Raw genomic sequence first — 25,551 nt, 5'->3', positions numbered from 1 at the left:
TCCAATCTCATTTCCCAGTCTTAATGTTTCCCTCCCTCATTTTCCACGCCAGTGTCTTGTTTCCTCAGACAGTGAAACAAACTCCAAACTTTTTGTACCAAGAAAATATGAAGTAAAAAAAAAAGAAAGAAAAAAAAATCCTGAAAAAAAGGAGGTAAAAACAGCTTTACCCTATCATTCAGAATTAAAAACCACTTTGGTACGCTGTTTTTTCCCCGTTTTTTTTTTCGTCTTCTTTCAATTCCTTGCCCAGGGCTTGTGCGACCGTATTAAGCAGAACCTCTAGACAATAAGATTTTCATGAATTTAAGCCCAAGCCACGAGTGAAGAACCTTTCCTCTTTTGGGAAACAACGTCTCGCCTGAATGACGCCGGTCAGTTGTTTGTGGCGGGGAAAGCATCGAGACTACGAGCTGCTAGCGCAATCGGCCCGGCCCCAGCCTACCCTCGTGGGGTTTGGGCAATGCAATATATGCGTGTCTGCGAGTCAACATGACAATGTTCTCGGGAATTTGTTTGGGAGGGGGAGGGGGGGGAAGGAAAGCATGAGGGGGAAGAGATAAAAGCTGTTGTTATTGATGGAAGCTGTTTCGAGCATTATAAGAACTAAAGAAGTCTCGGTAAACAAGATGTCTTTAATATGAGAATTAGCTACACGATTCCTTCAAATGTAAATATGGACATCAATAACATTTGGGAAATAACAGCAATTATTTACAGTATGAGTGGGTGAATGTAATCTACTCAAGTGAAAAACAACTTTACTTTCTTTTTCCTTTTTATGAGACTATGAAGTAAGAAACGAGCGTTGATTTTGGAAAGTACATGTACGTGTACATGTCCTTGTAATTAAAGGCACTGGATACTGTTGGTTATTGCACAAAATAATTGTTAGCTTAAAAACTTACTTGTTAGCGATCAATGGGGGAGATGTTAATAGTATAAAACATTTCGAGAAACGGCTCCCACTGAAGTGACGTCGTTTTCGAGAAAGAAGTTATTTCTCACTTAAATATTTTAATTTGATTTCAAGACCTCGGATATTGACTTTGAGGTCTCAAATTCAATCATCTGAAAGCACACAACTCCGTGTGACATGGGTGTATTTTCTTCCATTATTATCTCGCAACTTTGACGACCAATTGAGGTAAAATTTTCACGGGTTTGTTATTTTGTGCATATGTTGAGATACCCCAAGTGAGAAGACTGGTCTACATGTATGACAATTACCGAAGGTGGCCAGTGTCTTTAAAGATAAATATGCTGAAATCAAAGAAAGTCAAAGGGGTTGTCCCCAGGATTTCTCAATACTAGGGTATTGTGGACCAAAGCGCGCTGAGTTGAAACAAGGTCTTCGGGATGTTTCATACTTGGTGTTTATCTTAGTTTTAAAAGCATTAACAAATTAAAGCTGTGCAAATTTTCTCTCATTGTGTTTCTGTGTGAATAAAAGACAAGAAAAGGAAGAGCAAAATGCAATCCTGCATCAGCCAAAGTGTGCGCGTATCGGCATGCAATTTGTGCGTATCGACATGTAATTTGTGCGTATCAGCATGCAACTTGCGCGTATCGGCATGCAATTTGCACGTATCAGCATGCAATTTGCGTGTAGCAGCATGCAACTTGCGCGAATCGACATGCAATTTGTGCGTATCCGCATGCAATTTGCGTGTAGCGGCATGCAATTTGCGCGTATCGACATGCAATTTGTGCGTATCCGCATGCAATTCGCGCATATCTCTGCCCGATGCACTAGCTAAGCATGGGAAGAACCCTGAGCTGAACATCTTTTTGGAACCTATGGTAGGGTATTAGAGTCATTGCTGAAAGAAAGATCTGAACGTAGAGATTCAAAGGATGGTATTTGCACCTCTTCGCAACCCCTGGAGTTATAGATTTCCAGGGCTGTATGCTTCGTTTTTGAAAGGGCAAGGGCACCAAGGCATTTTCCCTTTGGCAGAGGGCACCCTATGAGGAAATTGTAAATTTCTACTGGAGCATTTCAAGGGCACCAAGGCAATGACAAGGGGCAACGGAGGCAATCGCCTCCGTTGCCTCCGTGAAGTATCAGGCCTGGATTTCAAAGAGCTTTTGGGAAACTTAGGTCTACCCTTAGCACTAGAAAAGTTACATCAAAAAACAATCATTTCTTTATTTTTAAACTAAGGTAAACAACAGCTACAATTTTCCAAAAGCAGATAAGAAAAGTCTGAAAATTTCTCACCCCCCCCCCCAAAAAAAAGCACTAGTCAAGAATGCCTAAAGGGTATTCAGATGTACACGTTTTCCTCAGGTACAAACAGCAGGCTTATCAAAATTCTCTACCTCTTTGAAATTAAGATCCAATACTTTATGATTTTCAGTGTATTGTGATTTGTGAATACATTTTTTCTTTGATAGAGACCGCGACCGAATTGAATGAGTCAAAAATGGAGGCTAGTCAAACATACAGCTGACTAGCCGCAAGGAATTGTCAGACACAAAAATCGGCCCCAGGCCTGGCATCATTCAAATACGTCTAGATTTTAAACTGGGCCACAATTTTATGAAGCTAATTCAAGGGAAGGTAGATATATGTTTGACAATCAATCTACAAAATCAATGACAAAAACAACTTTTTGTTATCTAGGCCGCTTTTGATAGTATACATGTAAAGCCGCTTTTGATAGTTAAATAACCAATTCTTAAATAGCGCATTTCACAATAAACGTATCAATGCGCTTTACATTAGTGCCCTGGTCATGGGGCCAATAACATCCCTTTAAATGTTTCTCAGCTCCCTTGGGAGTATACAACCTGGGCAACAGTTTATATCGCTCCAAAGGCTTTTTCCATTCACAATATCAACCTCTACCCTCGCAGGTACCCATTTTATACCCCTGGGTGAAGAGAAGCAATTACAGTAAAGTATCTTGCTCAAGGACACAAGTGTCACGACCGGAATTCGAAACCCACGCTCCGGTGACTGCACCAGAACTTGAATTCGATGCTCTTAACCACTCGGCCATGACACTCTACAAGTACAATGTATGAAGTATTTTACGAAAAATTTAACTTTGAAATAATGATCTGGGATGTTGCTTTGTTAAACTTGTAGCTCCATGCTGTAACCCAGCAGCAATTGTGGCGGATTGGATTTCGAGTAGGTAGCAACAGCCTCTGGAATAAAATATTTGTAGCCCACACCTTGAAGTGGCCTTCCGGCCTTGTGTGTCTGGCGACTTGCATAAACAAAATAATAACAATAAAACTTGTTATAATATGTGCGTTATATAAGACTTTGATATTATTATTATTATTTTACAAAAGTCAATGCCACACTACTTTTTCTACATAGACATACGCCCTGCAGCTAGCGACAACAGCCACCATCAGACATGGTCACGTTCCCCCGACACGAGGGTCACTGCAGGTCAAGTCGTATTTATCTCATAGAATAAACAAAACATGACATAATATAGTCCAAAATTGTGGACAGTGTTTGAAACATTGCCTGGTGAGTAACGAACATTGCCCTGTGTAAATACAAGATTTTCTTTTACAATATAAAGCTTTTTTATTAATCAAAGAAATCTCAGACATACACTAGGTACCCCCCCTTTAAAGAGTTTGGTACTTTTTGAGCAGCACAAAACACAAATGCCACAGATTTTCATTAAAATTACTCAGTTTTAAAGCCATTATACACTTTCGGAACAGAAAAAAGTTAACAGATTTACAAATAACTTACAGGGTTTGCAGAAGGTAATGGTTAAAGACTTCTCTTGAAATATTATTCCATGAAATGCTTTACTTTTTGAGAAAACATTAAAACAATTATCAATTCTCGACAGCGAGAATTACGGATGTATAGTAAACACATGTCATGACATGGCGAAACGTGCAGAAACAAGTGTGGGTTTTCCCGTTATTTTCTCCCGACTCCGATGACCGATTGAGCCTAAATTTTCACAGGTTTGTTATTTTATATATAAGTTGTGATACACGAAGTGTGGGCCTTTGGAAACTACTGTTTACCGAAAGTGCTTAATGGCTTTAAGCATTGATGGTTACAAAGCTTCTCCTAAAATATTACTTACTGAGATGCTGCACTTTTTGAGCAATGAGTCAAACAATTTCACACAAATTTACACACAAATTTCCAGACAACATTGCTCTGTGATTTTTCTCTTTTTTTTTCTAAAAACTTTGACAACTAAAGGTTTTCTAGGTCGCATTCGGCAAATGAGCAGCCAATTTTATTTTCATGCGTTTGAATTAAAACTGATTTGCCTCTCCAATTGTTAGTGCGCTTCAAATTCTGAATTCGGCCATTCAATTTCGTTCTAAGTCGAGTCAAATTCCTGTAGCACAGTGTTCAATTTAGTGTATTGTAATTTGTTTTGGTGACACACAGGCCTCAAGAAGCGTCTGCGAATTTGAATGCTGCTTTTATGAATTGTTAAATTGAATGATTTGACTAATCATAAAACGAAATCGTTCAACCCTTTTCAGTAGCATTCGATTTCGCGTAAAATAGAATAGCTTGGAGGTGAAATTGGCTGCTCATTTGCCAAAAATGGCCAAGAAAATCTTAATAGTTGAAACTTCTACATAATATTATATATAATCATATGTACATGTATGCACATCTATCTTGAATTAAAGAGAGCAGGGATTCATGTCATGGCCAAAAACTTGATCTACAAAAGGTATCAACACCCTTTAAAACTTTGTAATTAATCAAGTGAAATCTCAGACATAACACAAACAGTCATTGAAACTTGACTCAAAATCTGTCTGAATATAAGGGTACCTTAAAGGAACATTACTGAATTGGTTTTGCTAGCAAAACCATTGCTGGCAGTGTAAGCACTTTAATCCACCCTATTATGATAAACTGAAAAACCTGTAGAAGTTCGAGATTGATTGGCCATCTGGGTCAGTAGAAAATAGTGGAAAAAAACGATTACACTTTTGCATTGCATCGATGCCAAAATAAAAATGAATAAAACGTTCACTGAGCGATAAACATACAAACGCAAAATTAGATTATTTATTTCTCATCAAATATAGCTTTTTAGACAGAAATAATTCAAGGGATGTTTTCTACTATCATCATCATTAGACTGTGTAAGTTTGATATAAATCTGTGGTCTTTACGGTTTTTGTTTCTTACCAATTCTGTAACGTTCCTTTAAAATGCTGTTCGGCCCACAGCAGAAGCGGGAATGGCTTGGGTCAATAAACACTCGCGGCAAACATTATTTCGTCTGAGTATTATCAGACACAGGGAAAGGTGTGTTTTTTACGCAATAGAGGGGTAATATCTGGAAAGAACTATCGGGGACTGTAAGCCGTTAGCCGGCTGACAAGAGCCACCTGTTCTCTGATGCCTGGTGGCTTGGCGAAGGGTTGCCCCGCCGCAATTGTTTAGGGGTTTAATAAAAACTTGTGTGGTTGAACATCGTGTTTTGATTTATTAGTTCCAGTCGATGCGGGGGCAGTTGTCTCTTTTGGGAGGGTGACGAATACGTCGAGTCACTAGAGCTGCAAATTTAACCCTGCATACTGGCCCAGAGGTATCGGTTGGGTTTTTTGGTACTCCAAGGAAAGGTAGTTTGAGAGGGCAGATAAAACTCTCATGAAAAAAATATGTTATGATCTTAGAGCTAATTCGTCCAAACTGAAACTATTATATGGAAATAATTTACGGTCCTTAGTCTGCTGACCTGGGTAATTGATGCTTTTTTGCAATGGTTGAGTTTAGTGAGGCATGATGTGGCCGGGCAGTCAGGCACACTAGACTCAGAACTCTGGTGTTTCTGATTAGAAGATTGTGGGTTCGAGTCCCAGGCTCGACACCTGTGCCCTTAAGCAAGACACTTAAACCGTCTGAAATTTACTCCGTCCTACTGATGGGACGTACAATGTACATGTACGTCATAAAGTCATATGTACATGTACCATGCATTTGTGTAATGCCTGTAAACGAACACAATTACACTTATTACTGTCCCAATGTTTCTGGCAGTGGCTGCCGCATACGCCGCAGCACCTTGTAAACCTTTATAAAGTGCTACATAAATGGGTCTCATGTCATACATGTAGTTCAAAAAAAGTTGACAAAACCTGTCTTAAAATTGTTTCTGTCTGTTTAATTGCCTTATATACCTTATTAATGGGTATATGTGCGCTATAAGAGCAAGACTCAAGTTTAAAGTTGCAAACTTCTAACGAGGGGTGAACACAAAGCTGGACAAAACTGGTCTTCAGACAATACATGTCAGGCAGAGATGAGTGCACAATACAATACAAGGCAGTTAAAGGTAAGGTCCTTTTCTAAAAGGTAGGGCCATCCTTTATTGTCTGGTCACTGTTATGCTGATTTATAGGCCAAGTTATCAAGTAAGATACAATTAAAGTCACTAAAATGTCAGTGGTTTAAGTGTCTACTTGTTGAGAAAACAGCAACAAAACCTGTCTTTATTATTTTCATCAAGAAAGTTAAATCCATCCTTGTTGAGCGGGTACCGACCGCATCTATGGCTGTATTGAGGGCAGCACTCAAAGCAGCACTTTTTTAAGTCACCTACAGGCGATCTATGACACTTCACATTTTTCTACATACTTTTATTGATTTCTATTCAACAGGGGCACTTCAGCTGAAGTAAGTTTGTTAACACAAAGTCTGACTACGTATATCAATGAGTTGGTTTTTGTGACTTGTAAGCAGTCATGATGACTTAAATACAATTAAATATGCCATGCAAGTATTCAACTATCTCTGGCATGCGTCAGCGTCGGCCATTTTTGGTTGAGTTTCCTCCATCCCAGAACATTACATGTAGCTTTAGTCAAAATCAATGTGCCTTACACCCATTTCAGACAGGCGCTCCAGAGTCGTGCAGAACCGAATTCTGAATTAAGTACATGAAAAGTTTGACATCTGAAACACTTAGGAGCGACTGGACGCTCTAAAAGTCGAAAGATCAACTGTTGCAGTCGGTCGGAACGACTCTGGAGGGGCTTGGTTTCAGAAGTCGATCTTGTCATAAACCGAACCTAATTTGAATGTTATGTTCAGTTTGCCTGTCTGAAACAAAAACCTAATTGGGTTGACCCAGAGTCGCTCCTAATCTATTTGGTTCGGCGCGACTCTGGAGCACCTGTCTGAACCGGGTGTAACATTCGTTTCAAGCAGGCACTCCAGAGTCACCTAAACCAAATTCTCAATTAAGTACATAAAAAGTTTGACAGCAGAAACAGTTAGGAGTAAGTGGACGCGCTAGAAGTCGTAAGATCGTCTGTTGCAGTCGCTCATAACGACTAGAGTCGCTCCTAATGTTTTTGGTTCGGTAAAACAGGGGGTAAGAGACCAGCCTTTAGATTGTGCAAGTTCTGGCGGTATTCAAAAGAAGTTTGACTGACCTTGCTGTGAACATCGCAGGCTGGAGAGCTGTTTCACGGAATGTTTCAGACGCCGATTCCCTCGAGGCGTGACATGAGGTTGTGGTGGCCCTCTAGGGTAATGACCAGTGCTGCCTGGTGCTTTCCAGGCGCAGTGGGCTTGAAGTACACCGGTAGCCTGATGAATCGTTTGGGTTGGATGGTGTGCTTCGGGTGCCGAATGGAGAATGGCGCTTGGGGGCTGACAAATTTTACCTGCAAGATGTAATACCAGAATCAATAAGGAGTATTTTCTTTAAATACAGTGGACACTACTGGTAATTGTCAAAGAATAGTCTTTACAGTTAGTGTATCTCAACATATGCATAAAATAACAAACATGTGAAAATTTGAGCTCAGATGGTCGTCAAGATAATAATGAAAAGAAAAAAGCCTTGTCACACGAAGTTGTGTGCGTTGAGATGGTTGATTTCGAAACCTCAAGTTCTAAACTGAGGTCTCAAAATCAAATTCTTAAAAAATTACGTCTTTCTCGAAAACTATGTCACTTCAGAGGGAGCCGTTTCTCACAATGTTTTATACCATCAACCTCTTCCCATTACTCGTCACCAAGTAAGGATTTATGCTAATAATTATTTTGAGTAATTACCAATAGTGTCCACTGCTTTTAAATTGGTGATACTGAATTATTGCAAGAAAAATTGTCAGCATTACTAAAGTGTATCGTGACATCACACTTTACGTATCAACTACGATTGATTTACAAGTACGATCAATCTTAGCTCTTTGTGAAATCATCCCCTGTACATGTAATACCACTGAATGGGCTATCCGATTTGACAGAAAATAAATGAATTTTGTTTTGTCATAATATATAATGATAATAATAATAACCGTATTTATAACGCTGCCTTTTGCCAAAGGATACAAAGTGCCAGGTATTATTGTTGCAAGGTGTGTGTAAAGTTTGAGATATAAAGACCTAATCCTTAGCAATCATGTAATGGTTTACAAGGTGCTGTGGCGCAATATGCTGCAAATCCAGCCACGAACACCAGGGCGAACCCCTTCTCTTTACGATAAGTGCACTGGGTTCTTTTACATGCGTTTACACAACACATGGGACCAACGGCTTTACGTCCCATCTGAAGGACGAAGCAATGGTTAAGTGTCTTGCTTAAGGACACAAGTGTCATGGCTGGGGATTTGAACCCACACTCTGCTGATCAGAAACACCAGAAACATATACGAATTAAATTTCATCTTGACTTACAGTGTGCGTATGGTTGGAGCTGTTTTGTACTTGGAGCTTGAGCATGGCTGCCGAGCCAACCTTGGTCTGACTGAAAATGAGATGATCGTCTATCAGGGTCACTCCCTGGACTGAGGTGGAGTCTGGACTTCTACTGGCTACTGGCTCTTTTCTATAGTCGGCGGGACTGCCAAGGGAAAAATAAAATATATATATTATATATTCACAAATACCACACGGTTTTTCCATTTGGATTGGTCGAAAGAAGATCATGTGGCCATGTTTAAACGCAGTGAGAGGTCTCCTGATGATGATTAGAGCAAGCTAGTAAAAACATTGAGACCATTTAAAGATGCTATGTCAAATTTTGGGCCCCAAACATTAGAAAATAGATTTTTTTGTTTGAGTGAATGGTATTTCAAAGAGTATCACCGGAGACACCTGCTCTAACGAAAAAAAGTTTAACTTTTACTTTTAATGGTCAGGAACCATGAATTTTTTTTTAAAACGTTTCTTATAAAACACATAAGGATTGGTCATGTGATATATTGAGCACTTTATTTCACTGCTACTAATAATTGGCGGACTTTTTCGAGCAATGGCTCAAATGAAAGCTTGTAATTTTCTCGACCCCATCAAAATAACTATTGAATTTTAAATCAAAATTTTTGGGTCAAATCGGCAAAAAATCTGACATAGCATCTTTAAGAACTCATTCTGTGGTAGCGAATAACGAGAAGTCCCCTCTATCCACAAGGCGAAAGAAGGACAGTCCTTTTCAGATTGAGAAAATCGACTCAGCGATAGTAGAGAAGTCTCTTGATTTCCGAAACATACTCCGCAGTAGTAGAATTTAAAGACACTGGACACACACTATTGGTAATTGTCAAAGACTAGTCTTCACAGTTGGTGTATCTCAGCATATGCATAAAATAACAAACCTGTAAAAATTTGAGCTCAATCGGTCGGCGAAGTTGCGAGATAACTATGAAAGAAAAAACACCCATGTCACACGAAGTTGTGTGCTTTCTGATGCTTGATTTCGAGACCTCAAATTCTAAACTTGAGGTCTCGAAATCAAATTCGTGGAAAATTACTTCTTTCTAGAAAACTACGTCACTTCAGAGGGAGCTGTTTCTCACAACGTTTCTCACAACGTTTTGTGACAAGTTCTCAAAAGAACGTAGTTACATTGTACTACAAACCAACTATACATTGATACCTCACTATGCAAGACCTCAAATCCCAATTGGGGTGAAAAGCTTTATACTCTTGGCACTAGTTTAGGCGTAACGCAATTAATACAGATTAATCAATGCACAATCTGATAGTGTGTGCGGTCCCACGGCATCCGTTTTTAACCATCCACAAAAAGAATGCCAGGGACTTGACACAAATTGAAATTTTACAGAAAAGTTTTACAGATTTCAGTCAATTTTTACAAAAGGGGCATTTTATGAATGGGAATAATAGAGTGGTGACTCAGTGAGGCTTGGTCGTTCGTTTAAAACATTGCAGGGTAGAGACTGTGCGCCAAAGGACTCTCACCTTGCGCGCGGCCACGACCCTGTCAGTTCACAAGATACATGTGTAGGCCATGGTATGGTCATAAAAACCCTTTAAGAAGAAAAGAATGGGACAAATATTGAGCGCCCTCATAAATCATTATTACCCGCTCAGACCCTTACATCCTCCCCACTTCGTTCCCAGGGGGAACGTCCTCCAGGGGGCAACTGACTGCCCCCCTTCCTTTTTTTCTTCTCTAAAATAATCATTCTGGGGTCAAGTTTGTACAGGTCAGACAACCTCATTCCCCGTGTGATACCGGTAAACATGTGTTGCGCTAACAACACCCCCCTGTACCATGCCCTCCAGCCTGTAGGTTGATTTACGAGCGCTAACGAGGGACAGGGGGGTGATTTTTTTCTTCTTTGGTGGGGTCAGGAACTGTTTTCATTGTAGCTTATCATTGTCTATATAGGCTTCCCCACCTTTGCTTCCTTTGGGATAATAGTTTGTGTGGACGGACCATAACACAGACGGACTCCCGAGGGTTTTAAACGTGTTTTGAATAAACGGGGTGTCCAGTTCCAGACAGTGCATGATTAATGGGTGGTGATGGGTTTTTTTATCTGGGGGCAGACACTCATAATTTTAACTGCTCTTGTTAAGTTTATTGATAGCATAAATAGGCATGTGCCATTCAGTTGTGATTTTTTTTTTCTTCGGGTAGTCTCTTTTTTTTAGACACATTTTCATGATTTGATTCATTGTTGCTGACCCAGTGCAAGGAAGGAACTATTTAATTTGACTGATGTTACCGATTGTGCTGGCTTCCACGATTTAATCAGAAGTGCATGCTCAAAATATGGGTTTGAAAACAGTAAAAAAATAAATTTAAAAAAAACGCCCCTGTGGTAAGAATAAAAGCTTTAAATGCATAATTCAGCCGTACACCCTTTTTACAATTTGGATTTGTGGGTTTTCAAATTTTTTTTGCAAAATGTTTTTCATAACAGCCAACGTTATGCAGGATATGAACGATTTGTGACTGACTTACTTCCTGCAAATTTTTGCAGCAAACCCCCCCCAAAAAAAAAGAAAACATTAAATAAAAGTCCATAAAAATTATTTTGAATACAAATGTGAAAATTTGTTTTCTTGGTGGAGATTGTCTAGACAGGGAAACCTTTATAGTTCACAGAGAGCTATGTTGTCAATGGAATGCCGACTTCCAACATTACAAAGAAAGATACAATAACAGTAACATGTGAAAAGTGTAAACTTAAAGGCAGTGGACACTATTGGTAATTACTCAAAATAATTATTAGCATAAAACCCTTCTTGGTAACGAGTAATGGGGAGAGGTTGATAGTACAAAACGTTCTGAGAAACGACTCCCTCTGAAGTAATGTAGTTTTTGAGAAAGAAGTAATTTTCCAAGAATTTGATTTCGAGACCTCAGGTTTAGAATTTGAGGTCTCGAAATCAAGCATCTGAAAGCACACAACTTCGTGTGACAAGGGTGCTTTTTTCTTTCATTGTTATCTCGCAACTTCGACGACCGATTGAGCTCAAATTTTCACAGGTTTGTTATTCTGTGCATATGTTGAGATACACCAACTGTGAAGGCTAGTCTTTTTTGACAATTACCAATAGTGTCCAGTGTCTTTAATCTTGTGTCTAGGGTTAGGGTTTAATTTCTTGAGTTGTATCGACCATTGCGTACAAATCTTCGCTCCAATGCAGATCCATTTCGCCTTACTTTTCCCATGACTCGCAGTAAGGCCTTTAAAACACATTCATAAACACCTCAGACAGTTTTGCTATTCCTTTTGGTGGAGAGCGCGTCACGTGGGGGGTGTTTAAACATTTGATAATGACCAGTGTTTATAACCGTTTGTGAGAGGATACTCCGCGCTAATTTCTTGTTACGGGTGATGCAGACGCTGTCGTTGAGTTGGCTGCGCTGTGTGTGAAAGGAAAACGAGAACGTGTTGCACCAAGACTATACGCAAATGAAAGGAACTGGAAACTGTCAGAAATAGGCGTCTCAGTCATAACAATGCAACACACGGACGTCGTACATGTACCTACAGAGCTCAAAAGTAAGCAGAACTATGAAATTGGGTTGTGGTCCTGCTGCCGATAGTCACTAAAAAGGTTACAATTAAAATAAATCCTTGGATCACTGACCAAAGAATGACCCTACTTTTAAGGATGATTCATAGTGCTTTGTGACATTGGGTTCATGTCCCCGGGGTCCCCGGGATGTACATGTAGTTTTCCAGGCATAAAATATTTTTGGATTTGAGGCATATAATTATGAGATTTCAGTATTTTCGAGTGCGCCATTGTTACGTCACCTTCATTGGCTACTAATTTGAGCCCGGATTAATTTAAAACTTCTCATCATTGTTTTCAAATGTATCCACTCTATAGCACCTTCCCGTATCTTCAAGAATCTGTGTTGCTATATATTACGTTGAAGCGTCGTGGCAGAGCGGTTAAGAGCACCGAATTCAAACTCTGGTGTTTCTGATCAGCAGAGTGTGGGTTCGAATCCCCAGCCGTGACACTTGTGTCCTTAACCAAGACACTTAACCATTGCTTCGTCCTTTGGATGGGACGTAAAGCCGTGGGTCTCATGTGCTGTGTAACCGCCCCGGTGTTCCTGGCTGTGGCTGCTGGATGCGCTGTAGCATCTTGTAAACCCTAAGTGCTAAATAATTGGGTCTCAAAATTCATCACTGCAATAACATTTCCTCTGAAAGATATACGTGCGCTATATAAGACTTTGATATTATTATTGTTATTAAGGGAATCAATGTGTGGTGAAGAGATTTTCAACTAGTGGTTGAATCCCAACAAGGCATGGTTCTTGATAATTTTACCGAGACGAAGGCGAGGTAAATTAACAAGAACCAGGCCTCCGCGGGGTTTAAACCACTAGTTGAAAACCAATTCAACACACCTTGATTCACATTCATAAATACCTTTTCAGTCAACATCAAAACTTTTTAGTCAAAAATTAAAATAAATGCAAAAATTATAATTGTTCAACGATTTCTTTCCACACAACACCCATCCAGCTATGAAATGGTAAGGCCCTCCGCCGCCCTCGGGTAAACAACTCCTTATAAGGGAATGCTGTGCGCGTCGCGCATATCGCGTGATGTGGCACAACTGCTCCAGCTGTTGCTCTCGACCAATAGGAATGAAGAAACTGTCTTATAAGCACAGGTGCAAGCTCGCGTGTCACGCCCATGTTTCAACACTTTTTACTAGTCATATACAAAGGTTTATATACACCCACGTGACGCGCTCTCCACCAATAGGAATAGCGAAACTGTCTGAGGTATTTATGAATATTATATTATACTACAACGGAGGAGATTTGCGGATTTCGGGAGACTTCAGAGTTCTGAAAAGAACTGTCTTGCTTTTGAATAACATGTAAGTGACTCACCTAATATCTCCTTCACTTGAATTGTCGACCAGTATGGGTACGGCCAGGGCAGTTGGTTTGGAGTTGACTCGAGGCTCAACCCGTACCAGGTTCCCTTCTCTGTGATGTCCACTCTTCTTCTTCCTCTTCTTGGTGTTGTGATGAAGAGGCACCGACAAAACTACCTCCTCTTTGGAACCCTGGCCTACCAGCTCGATGCGAGTCTTGTGAGGACCACTGGCCAGTGTGGACTTTCTGTTACTCTGTGAACATAAATAAATTTGCGTTTCAGTGTTTTTTTTTCTTTGGTTCATCATAAAAACCACCTCCGGCTGTAAATCCCACGACTAGAATAAATCTAAAATGGGCAACAGTCTTTCATTAAAACTCTCTTTATATCTGTAAAAACTTGATGTATTATAATGTCTGCATACATGTACATCCAAACACAGAATCGATGAACCACAAGACTACCGTAATTTTCGGATTATAAACCGCGTTTTATATGTTGATTTTGACATTTTTTTGAACTCCTGCGGTTTATTCTCCGGGCGGCTTGTAAGCCGACGTATAAATATTTAAGAGAAAAAAACGGCATTCTTTAAAAAGAAAGATCGTTTGTAAAATATTCTAAATAATGTTTTTTTTCTTAAACGAGAACAAAAACCTGCCTGTGTGATGACAAAATCCTGATTGTTAAGTCCAGTGTAACATTGAACACTTGGGAATTTTAGCGCATTTCCAGGCGGCGCAAATGTGAGGGCGTAGCGCAACCCGTCGGCGAACATCGCCCAATACGGTGCCCCCAACATCTGTTGTGCAATGTTCTTATATACATTGTAAACAGAATTAAAACAACAGTCATAGGCAATACTCTCTTTTTCTATTTAAGGCAAAAGATTCCTTGGATATAAATCTTTGCACTGTTTCTTTATCACTGCTTCTGCAGACAAATCCTATGTTGAAACGATGGTCCACGCACTGTCTGAGATAATTTTTATTGCAACACGAACTCACTTACCTACAAATAAAATAGGATTAAACTTTGTCAATTTTTTAAATTGTTATTGGATTTTTTCAGTATCACAATAATAAACGTATTTTCAGTTGTAACTTTCATCAATAATTATCCAACACAAACAATAATGTGGTCCCGCAAAGGGGGTGCTGCCAGCTTACAAAAAGAATGCTATCCTATAATAGATCATTGCAATTACGATCAATAGTGTAAACTTCAATACATTTCCACTTTAATTACGACGCAACTCCCACATTGTGGCAACTATACAAGACTGACTGATGTGCCGCCCGCCTGTCACTGCACATCACCACAAAGAGGACCGCAAACAAGCACGGCCCCTTTGTGTGTACACATCATGTGATTGGCCGTTGATGATTGGCCGGTGATCCATTCATAAAATCTTGGCTAGACTTCGGACAGATCGAGTAGAGCGGCTGCCCATTGTACAACAAATAGCTTGAACGTCTGACCAACACTTTGAGGCTCGGGGCCCAGTCTAATCACACGTGAACAACTTTTGTCAACAGAGGGCGATGCGATGCAGGGCAAAGTTCAACTATTTCTCGGTGTGCGTTGTCGACCGATCTTTGATTCACGGAGATTTTGTTGCCAAAGAAGTTCACAAAACATGGTCCACCCAACCGATCATCAAATCGCAAATTCTTTAAAAGGGTTGTTGATGGAAAAAAATATATAATTCAGGACCAATAGTGTGAGATAAAAAACCACCCGTAACGTGGCAGGTTTGCGTACTTCACTTCCGCATTTTGAGGTTAGTTTTTTCTTTTCTTTTTTATTATTTTGGTCACTAGACACCTAAATATTTTTTTGTACATTTTGGGGAAGTGCGGTTTATACGCCGTGCGGTTTATGATCGAGCAAGGCATGCTGGGGGAGACAAATGGCGCGGCAAGATGGTACACCACTTGGAACGAAGTTGGCTATGGCTGTTATAAAGAATGGTAGCAAAAAATACAGGAAAAAAGGACTATTGTTTGCGAGACTACAGGGCACAGGTCCATTGTCAACAAGAATATCGTTCACGTAAACACAAATATTCTTAAGCTTTTTTTGCTTTTTTTGCTATGCCTTTCTTGTATGTAATGTAGTCTCATTTACACAGGGAAGACAAATTTAATGTTTTTTATCATGACAATAAATATTTTTAACCTTATTCTAATCTACATACCTCCAGGTCCCAGTATTGTGAATACATCCCTTCATCTCTGGGAATAAACTCCAGATTTACCTTTAAAATAAATTATTAAAAACAAACCAATGAACAAATATCTGAATGATTATTAAATATCAAAGGCATTTTTGCTTAGCAAAGGTGAGTCAGATACAAAGCAAAATAGATTAGTTATGCAAAACTTTGTTATCCTCTCAACGTGTATTTATTTCTGTCGCTGAGCCGTTAAGAGCACCGAACTTAAGCTCTGGTGTTTCTAATCAGCAGGGTAAAGGTTTGAGTCCCAGTCGTGACACTTGTGTCCTTAAGACACAAGACACTATTGGTAACTGTCAAAGACTAGTCTTCTCACTTGGTGACACAAAATAACAAAACTTGTGAAAATTTGAGCACAATCGGTCGTCGAAAGTGTGAGATAATAATAAAAGAAAAAACACCCTTGTCACACGAAGTGGTGTGGTTAATCAGATGCTTGATTTCGAGACCTCAAAATCTAATTCTGAGGTCTCAGATCAAATGCGACGAAAGTTACTTCTTTCTTTAAAACTACGTTACTTCACATAGCGATCGCCCTTGCTTACAGGTTTCCTGAGACTTGCGAGATATAAAAGGTGTTTCAGTTCCCTTATAAGGCATCCTTGGTTTCAATACCATCATACATGTGTATACAAGTAATAATAATAATAATAATATCAATAATACATGATTTGAGGCATTGCATGGTGAGGTATAATTATTGTTTTGCGGTAACACCATGTGTGTATCTACTTGCCAGGTAGAATACGTTCTAAGTGAACTGTCTTTCGTTATTCTACTACCGCGGATAGATTTATCGGATGTTCAGGAGACTTTGGGAAACTTCTCAGTTCTGAAAAGAACTGTCCTGCTTTTTAACTGCTACCCGGATAGAAGGTCTAGAAATTGACTGGGACTACTACTTTAGCTTAAAGGATCATAAATTAACTGTACTACCGCGAAGTCAGTTCTTGAATTGGTCTCAATAATAAAATAATATCAATAATAAAAATATAAAAAATTACGAAACTGTTACACAGAACCTACCGTGATATTCTGTCCTGGTTCAAGGTTTCCGTACTGACGAGTGAATCGGAACGCAGAGTAAGTCGCTCGGTAGATCTCCCCACTGTCCTGCTTGACGTAGGTCGGAGCGAAGGAAGACAGACACCACTGACGGGGCTCTGACGTATTGTTCTGAAACTCTAATGTGGCTTCTGGGTACCAGACAAAGAAAAAGAAAGAAAATGAGCCTCCAGTGTGCAATATCCATTCCCACAAAATGCCCCAGAAAATAAAAAATTCCATTAGTTATGGGGCAGTGGTATAGTTAAGGATTGATGTCCATGCCCCCCCCCCCCATTTGAAATCTTGATCTTTCAGGGGCTAATTATCCTAGCTCGCAGTTTAAAAAGCTGCACTTCGACAGATGTGGCTACCGGTGTTCAAGCTGCATGCATGCATGCCTGCCACATCGACCAATACACGAATACTAAGCATCAATTCATTTGTGCTAGTAATGACAAGAACGAAGACTCAATAGTTCAGTGGTAACCAGCTATGTTGATAAATTCATTACCCGGCATGGTGTCGTGTAATAGCTTGCGAAAACTCTGAAGTGTGAGATGAGAAATAACAATCTGCATTTGTAAACTTCATCGCAAGAAATCTACGCTTATTGGGGCAACAGTGAAAAGGGCTTATGAAACAAAAATTCTTATTGGGTGCGGTCGTTTAGCTTCCATGGGTCTACCCACGGTGTTCACTCGGGTGAGCCCCTGACAAGAGCTAAACAAACCATCACACTCACCATCTCGTGGTGACAGCATGCACCTCAGGTCACCCCAAGTGACCCACTCCAGAGGCAGGGCACTGGGGGCTGACCAGGATGAGCCCCGTCAAAGCTATTCGTACGTACAGGGGCAGACTGGGGTGACCCAGGGAAGCTAAACGAACGCACCCATTATATAGTTGTAGGTTAGTTGGGGGGCACAATGTATTTTTTACAATAGTTCTTTGTTGACTTTTTTGTTCTTCATACCTGAGGTATTCCCAACCACTGTCGTCGGAAAACGAATGGCCTTCGATTGTAACTTAACAGGAGATGTGGTTTCTGATGAGGGTGCAACCATTGATGTATCAGGGGTGACCGGCTGGTCTGAGAGGGACTGCATTCTACCCAGTGATGGAATAATGGAAGAGTCCATTCCAAAGTCTTCCCTGATCTGAACTTTGACCTTTACAAAAAAAAAGTGACAACAAAAATTTTAGACCACACCACTTAATATGGCCCGATTATTAAAAATATTGAAATGCAAAAAAAAAAAAATAATTAAATATCATTTTTGTTATTAAGAAAACATTTGGTAGAGTTACATTTTTTTAACCAATTTGAAACAGATAACCGTTTTATTGTTATTGTTGGTGTAAAAAGTTGTACCTGTTTTTGGTCATCACAAACTACCAGAATGGCCCCACTCCATGGTAACTGCACCCCTCTGGACCGAATGGAAGGGTTACAGCTAACTAGAACCAGCAGCTGACTCATGGGCTCCACCACTCCCGCCGCAGGGGTGACAATAAGGCAGTCCGGTGTGTGCATAGTTTCAAACCTGGAGGGTTAGAACAAAAGTTAAATTTGGTTTTTAGATGCGTTTGATTACCTTCCCCAGGTCGACCCAGGTGAGCCCCTGACATGAACTTAAATAAAAAACAAACACTTTGAAACGATCTTTTTCACCGTACTCGGGAAAAGTACTGAGTATACAGTGCTAACACACATCAGTGTAAGGGTAATAATATAAAATGTATATATATTTTTTATCCCGATGCAAATTTAACATCTCTTAAAGTTGCTGAACATTGTTGGTAGTTGTCAAAGACCAGTCTTCTCATTTGGTGTATCTCAACATATGCACAAAATACCAAACCTGTGAAAAAATTAGCTCAATTGGTCGTCAAAGTTGCGAGATAATAATGAAAGAAAAAACACCCTTGTCACATGAAGTTGTGTGCTTTCAAATACTTGATTTCGAGACCTCAAAATCTAATTTAGAGGTCTCGAAATCAAATGCATGGAAAATGACTTCTTTCTCAAAAACTACATGTATTTTACTTCAGAGGGAGCCGTTTCTCACAATGTTTTATATTATCAACAGCTCCCCATTACTCGTTACCAAATTAGATTTTATGCTAATAATTATTTTGAGTTTAAATAAGAAACAAACACTTTGAAACTATCTTTTTGTCTTAACTCGGGAAAAGTACTGAGTATACAGTGCTAACACACATCAGTGCAAGGGTAATAATGTAAAATAAATATATATTTCTTATCCCGATGCATATTTAACATCGATTAAACATTCATAAGAACCTAAGACAGTTTATCCATTCTGATAAATCGAGAGGGCATCACGTGGGGGTGTTTGAACAGATGATATAACACCAGTAAAAAGTGTTGAAACATTGGGGTGACACATGAGCTTGCACCTGTGCTTATAAGACAGTTTCTTCATTCCTATTGGTCGAGAGCAACGGCTGGAACAGTTGTGCCACATCACGCGATACGCACGACGCGCACAGCAATCTCCTTATAAGGAGTTGTTTACCCGAGAGCCTTACCATTTCATAGATGGAGGGGTGTTGTGTTGAAAGAAATCATTGAACAATAAAAATGTTTGCATTTATTTTACTTTTTGACCAAAAAGTGTGATGTTTTTTGACCGAAAAGGTATTTATGAATGGGAATCAAAGTGTGTTGAATCGGTTTTCAACTAATGGTTTAAACCTGCCGAGGCCTGGTTCTTGATAATTTACCTCGACTTTGCCTCGGTAAAATTATCAAGAACCAGGCCTTGGCGCGGGTTTAAACCACTAGTAGAAAACCTCGTCACCATACATTGATTCCCTTATTACGTAACAGACCTTTGTCTCTTTGATTCTTTATAACAGCCATAGCCAACCTCGTTCCTAGTGGTGTACCATCTAACCCACTAGTTGAAAACCTCTTCACCACACATTGGTTCCCTTATTGAAACTAACCTTAGTTTCCTTGGGCTGTGATTAGCGACTCGTATACTGTGGCTCTTCTGCACTCCGATCCCACCTCCGGGGGCTGTAATGACCATCTGATGGGGCTGCACAGTCCATGAACCCATCCTGCTGCCCTCATTGCTGGTCAGAACAACATCGGAGGAAGAGGTTGTCCTTGAGGGCCGATTGGGGCTGAGTTGGGTGGAGGTAGATGTGCAAGGATTAGGGGTGCCTTTGACCGGTGGGGTGTAGGCTCCTGTGACCGGTCTAGGAAAGGAGAATGGCACATTTTATATTGTGGTTTTAGTGCCATTAAAAGACATGAAACTTTGTAGTTAGGGCCCAAGTTCATAAAGCTGTTTAAAGCAGAAAATACTGCTTAGAAAATGTCTTTGCTTAGAAAATAAATGAGTGGAGCACTACATGTAGTTGTAACCAATGTAAACTCTATTTAATTTTGGCTGGGACCCAGTATTTGCTATGAAGCATGATTTGTCTCTGCTTAGCACATTTTTTGTGGTTACAAGCTTTATGAAATTGAGCCCTGGTCAAACATAAAAAAGAACAGACATGTTTAGCGTCCTCGCCTGCTCCTTTTACATAATGGGGGCAACATGGAGCCTGCAAGAAAAACACGGAGATTTCACAGGCCTGCCATCCATACACATAAATGATTTCAGAAAATCTCACCTATTTGACTGGTCAGCGGATCCCAGCCTGTCCTCATCCCTGGAGGAAGGTCCTGATGATTTGACTGGTGACAAGGAAGCCAGCGAGGGCCTCTTGGTGCTGGCTACAGACTCACTCTGGTCCATCCTACCCTTCAGTAGAACCATTACCCGTGATATGCAACAGTAGAATAGATTCAGATCTCCACTTCTCCATGGTAGGTCATTCACTGTAAATACAGATCATTTTGTATTAATTTTTTGGGTTGCAACCTCCGGATTAAAGTGAAGGTACACCTTCAGTAATTACTCAAAACAAATAGTAACTTAAAAACTGACTTGGTAATGAGCATTGGAGCGCTGTTGATAGTATAAAACATTGTGAGAAACGGCTCCCTCTGAATTAACATAGTTTTTGAGAAAGAAGTAATTTCTAACTAAAATAATAAAAGACTTCTAACTACATGTAGAAGTCTTTTATTCCCATCTGAAAGCACACAAATTTGTCCAACAAGGCTGTTTTTTTTTCCGTTCATATTTTTCTCACAACTTCGATGACCGATTGAGCCCAAATTTACACAGGCTTGTGATTTTATGCTTATGATGGGATCACCTAGTGCGAACCCTGGTCTTTGACAATTACCAAACGTGTACAGTGCCTTTAAAGGGCCGGTGTTGAAGGAGATTCTTTGTTCGCACATTCATGAGGACTCTATCTATCTAAAAAATGAGTGCAACACAAAACTGAACTTGACTTTGAAACACTTCTTGTAACGAAAGAGCTTTAAACACCCTGGACACCATTGGTAATTGTCAAAGACCAGTCTTCTCACTTGGTGCATCTCAACATATGCATAACATAACAAACCTGTGAAAATTTGAGCTCAATCAGTCTTTTAAGTTGCAAAATAATGAAAGAAATAACACCTTGTCACACAGAGTTGTGTGCTTTCAGATGCTTGATTTCGAGACCTCAAATTCTAAATCTGAGGTCTCAAAATCAAATTCGTGGAAAATTACTTCTTTCTCGAAACTCTATTACTTCAGATGTTTTAAACTATCAACGTCCCCCCATTTACTCGTTACCAAGTAAGGCTTTATGATAATAATTATTTTGAGCAATTACCAATAGTGTCCACTGCCTTTAAATAAAATATGACAAAGTCATTACCTTCATTTACTTTGGCCTCTCCAGTGAAGGGTCGATCAAATGTGACATCACTCAGTGGGTTGTGGGTAGACAGACTGACTTTCTCGCTCTCACTGCGTTTCAAAGCTCTGTTTTACAAAAAAGTAACAACGTTACAACTACAGCAAATAAGGGAATAAAAGGGTAGCAATCAGTTCTTTCATGGCCGTTTAAAAACCGGCAGGGTCGAATTGTAGGCCCGAGCCGCGAGGGCTTTTATCACACAGCAATTCGACCATGCAAGGTTTTAAACGGCCGTGAAAGAACTAGTAGCTACCATTTTATTCCCACTCATAAATACCTTTTTGGTTTAAAGGCTAAATAAAGTAAGAAACTCTGTTATAGACTGTATGTCACCAACATAAACTACATGTACGGGTGTACATGGTCATTAATTGAACCACCATCATCATCATCCTTCTCTGTGGACCATCAAGGGGGACGTAGAGCCGCCCAAACCAGACGATTGCTTGCAGACTGCCACAGCTGCTGTGCCGGTGAGTGGTGGTCGACTTCTAGCTGGCGCAACCAGGTGTTGCGTGGTCGCCCTCTGGGTCTCTTCCAGGCAGGGCCAGGACATAGTCCCCCCTCGAGCGTTGACGCTCAGCTTGAGGGCGGCATGTGCTGGGAGTGTATTCTGAAAGCCGACGGACGTGGCCAAAGAGGGAGTAGCGTCGCCGTGAGATGGACACACGGATGTCCTCGAGACCGGTGGTTTCCAAAATTGATTCGTTGGAGACGAAGTCTGACCAACGGACACCGAGTATCCGCCGTTGGCATCTGGTGTTAAAAGCTTGAAGCCTACGGCCATCCTCTACCAGAAGTGTCCAGGTTTCTGACCCATAGAGTAGGATGGGGAGAACGCATGTACTGTACACCCTCAGCGAAGTTATATTATTTATTTCTCACCAAGTATGACATTCCAGTCCAAGGGATCCAAAACTGCACCGGCCTCGGACCACCTTCTGTTCCAGCGTCTGTTGAGGGCCAGCCTGTCGGGACCACAGCTAAGTTCAGATACCTCGGCTGCGACATCTGCTCTGAAGGTCACTCTTCTCCCGACATCCATCGACGACTTGGGCTCGCCTCTTCAACCTTTGGCCAGTTAGATCGCGTGTGGCGGAACAAGCGTCTCAACCTCAAAATTGAACCATGTGACCACTTAAATGCCAGGACACACATTTAAGGGACCCTCTAATAGCCTGAACATCTGTCGTCACACTTCGAGGCTCGTGAATTACCCCAGAAATTTGTTGTTAAGCCCAAGTACAAATACATCACCTTTGACCTGGCATCATCTCATGGCATTCATGAGATTTGCAGTTAAGTTCGGCATACATGTGTTAAATGAACGTTACAGAATTGGTGTTTGCTAACAAAACAATTGCTGGCAGTGCAAGCATGTTAACCACCATGTACATAGACTAACAAACCTGTAGAAGTTTGAGATCGATCGGCCATCTGGGTCACGAGAGAATAGTGAAAAAACGATTACAAATTTTGCATTGCATCCATGCCAAAATATAAATAAATAAAACGCTCACTGAGCGATAAGCTCCAAACGCGAAGTATGACATTCCAGTCATAAATATTTCAAGGGATGTTTTCAACTATCATAATCATTAGACCATGTAAGTTCTATGTAAATCTGTGATCTTCACGATTTTTGTTGCTTACCAATTCTGTAACATTCCTTCAAAGGGAAGGTACACGTTTGGTAATTGTCAAAGACCAGTCTTCTCACTTGCTGTATCCCAACATAAGCATAAAATAACAAGCCTGTGAAAATTTTAATTCATTTGGTCATCAAAGTAACAAGAAAATTATGAGAGAAAAAACACCCTTGTTGGACGAATTTGTGTGCTTTCAGATAGAAATAACAGACTTCTGGCTAGAAGTGTTTTATTATTTTAGTGAGAAATTACCTCTTTCTCAAAAACTATGCTACTTCAGAGAGAGCCCTTTCTCATAATGTTTTATACTATCAACAGCTCCCCAATGCTCGTTACCAAGTCAGTTTTTAAGTTAATATTTGTTTTGAGTAGTTACCAAATGTGTACCTTCCCTTTAAAATAAACCAATACCTGTCCTTATCTATGCGATAAGGACAGAGAACAGTCTATGATCCACTATGTTCAACGATGTGTATTGATTCATGTCAAGTGTAACACTTGGTTGGTTTGTTCCTATAGCCTTTGTGAAACCACGGCTACAGCTCCAGCGGCCTGTTTGAAACCCAATTAAGACAGCTCAGGTTAAGCAACTGACAGAGCCAAAGCCCAAGAATGTTTACTTCGTTCCTGAGTTTTGATCATACTCAATCAAAACGGCATTGCATTCAACAATTTGTCCGCACACACAAAATTTGCTTTGTTTTGTACAGACCCATTCCTCTTTTATGTCCGATGACATCGCATTTCACATTTCGCTATGAAAGATTAACAGATAAAGTTACATTTTACCCCATTATAGACTCAAAATATTACAAACCACAAGGGACCCACCACAAGATCAGAAACTTGTACACTTCCCCTTGACTTTTTTGAAAACCATATTTATTGAAAAATTGTTGCATCACAAAACCAAAGTATTTGAAATGTAATCCCCCTCATCTGTCTGACCTTCTATATTGCTGTCTGGAGATCTCATCTCCATAAAAGAGCCCAATAGCAGCCAGGATGCCCTCCTTCCCTACATGTCTTGTCTTGGTGTCCATCTTATTTGTGTGGAGAGTCACAGTCAGAGTCTTCCGATGCTTCTCTGGGAGGATGAACTCATCTGGCTCGACCCGGAGCTGGCTGGTTCGTAGTTTGTCCCTGCCTTGATCATCTATAACAATAATAATAATAATAATAATAATAATAATAATAATAATAATAATAATAATAATAATAATATCGAAGTCTTATAAAGCACACGTATCTACCAAACAAGGTACTCATTACTCAAGGCGCTGAGTATACATTGTATAATAATAATAGTAATATCGAAGTCTTATATAGCGCCGGACATGTATCTATCAAACAAGGTACTCAAGGCGCTGAGTATAATTATACAAACAATCAGAAAGATAGGTTATTGCAGTGATGGATTCTGAGACCCAATTATGTAGCACTTATAAGGGTTTTTACAAGGTGCTACGGCGCATTAAGCAGCCACAACCAGGAAGACCGGGGCGAACCCCTTCTCTTTTCGATAAGTGCACTGGGTTCTTTTACATGCGTTACACAACACATGGGACCAATGGCTTTACGTCCCATCCGAAGGACGAAGCAATGGTAAATTGTACACAAGTGTCACAGCTGGGGATTCGAACCCACACTCTGCTGATCAGAAACACCAGAGTTTGAATTCGATGCTCTTAACCGCTCGGCCACGACACTTCCATATGTGTAAAGAATGATAGAAACATAGGGTGTGCTCGATTAGCTTCCCCGGGTCAACCCGATTTGCCCCGGTATGTTCAAATAGCTTTGACGTCATTCCAGGGGCTCATCCGCGTCAGCCTCAAGCGCCCTGCTTGTGAAGCGGGTCACTGGGGGCTGGCCTGAGGTGCATGATGTAACCAAGAGAGGGCGAGTGATCGTTCTATTAGCTCTTGTCAGGGGCTCAACCCAATGAGCACAGGGGGATCGACACAGGGAAGCTAATCGCACGCAGCCATAAAACACCTGCAAAATATTCATGATAACACTTTTTAAGGATTTTGGTACTTTTTGTAACGCGAAACACAATGTCCTTAGAATTACGTAAAAGTAGGAGCAAGGACTAGAGTACAGTGGCTGAACTGCTGTACATGTACATGAACTCACAATGTAGGCTTTAATGGCAGTGGACACTATTGG

At 40.3% G+C, this 25,551-nt stretch overlaps 1 protein-coding gene across 1 annotated transcript in view; it reads right to left on the bottom strand.

The window, feature by feature from the left end:
- Positions 1 to 7,170: 7,170 nt before the first annotated feature.
- The window catches only part of LOC117289317 (centrosomal protein of 192 kDa-like), a 52,923-nt gene continuing 34,542 nt past the window's right edge, over positions 7,171 to 25,551 (bottom strand). Inside the window, exons 22-32 of the mRNA XM_033770389.1 lie at positions 24,328 to 24,535; positions 21,689 to 21,795; positions 20,540 to 20,747; positions 19,859 to 20,116; positions 18,257 to 18,429; positions 17,859 to 18,056; positions 16,865 to 17,034; positions 15,800 to 15,859; positions 13,611 to 13,852; positions 8,663 to 8,828; positions 7,171 to 7,644 (exon numbers count right to left, since the gene is read on the bottom strand). Of these exons, the coding sequence (XP_033626280.1) occupies positions 7,456 to 7,644; positions 8,663 to 8,828; positions 13,611 to 13,852; positions 15,800 to 15,859; positions 16,865 to 17,034; positions 17,859 to 18,056; positions 18,257 to 18,429; positions 19,859 to 20,116; positions 20,540 to 20,747; positions 21,689 to 21,795; positions 24,328 to 24,535 (1,979 nt within the window). The 3' untranslated portion in view covers positions 7,171 to 7,455. The remainder of the gene's footprint in view (positions 7,645 to 8,662; positions 8,829 to 13,610; positions 13,853 to 15,799; positions 15,860 to 16,864; positions 17,035 to 17,858; positions 18,057 to 18,256; positions 18,430 to 19,858; positions 20,117 to 20,539; positions 20,748 to 21,688; positions 21,796 to 24,327; positions 24,536 to 25,551) is intronic.

This window comes from Asterias rubens, chromosome 4 (genome assembly GCF_902459465.1).
Source record: "Asterias rubens chromosome 4, eAstRub1.3, whole genome shotgun sequence".
NCBI lineage: Eukaryota > Metazoa > Echinodermata > Asteroidea > Forcipulatida > Asteriidae > Asterias > Asterias rubens.
Note: the sequence above shows the minus strand (reverse complement) of the source record. Positions and strands in the feature narration are given on the sequence as shown.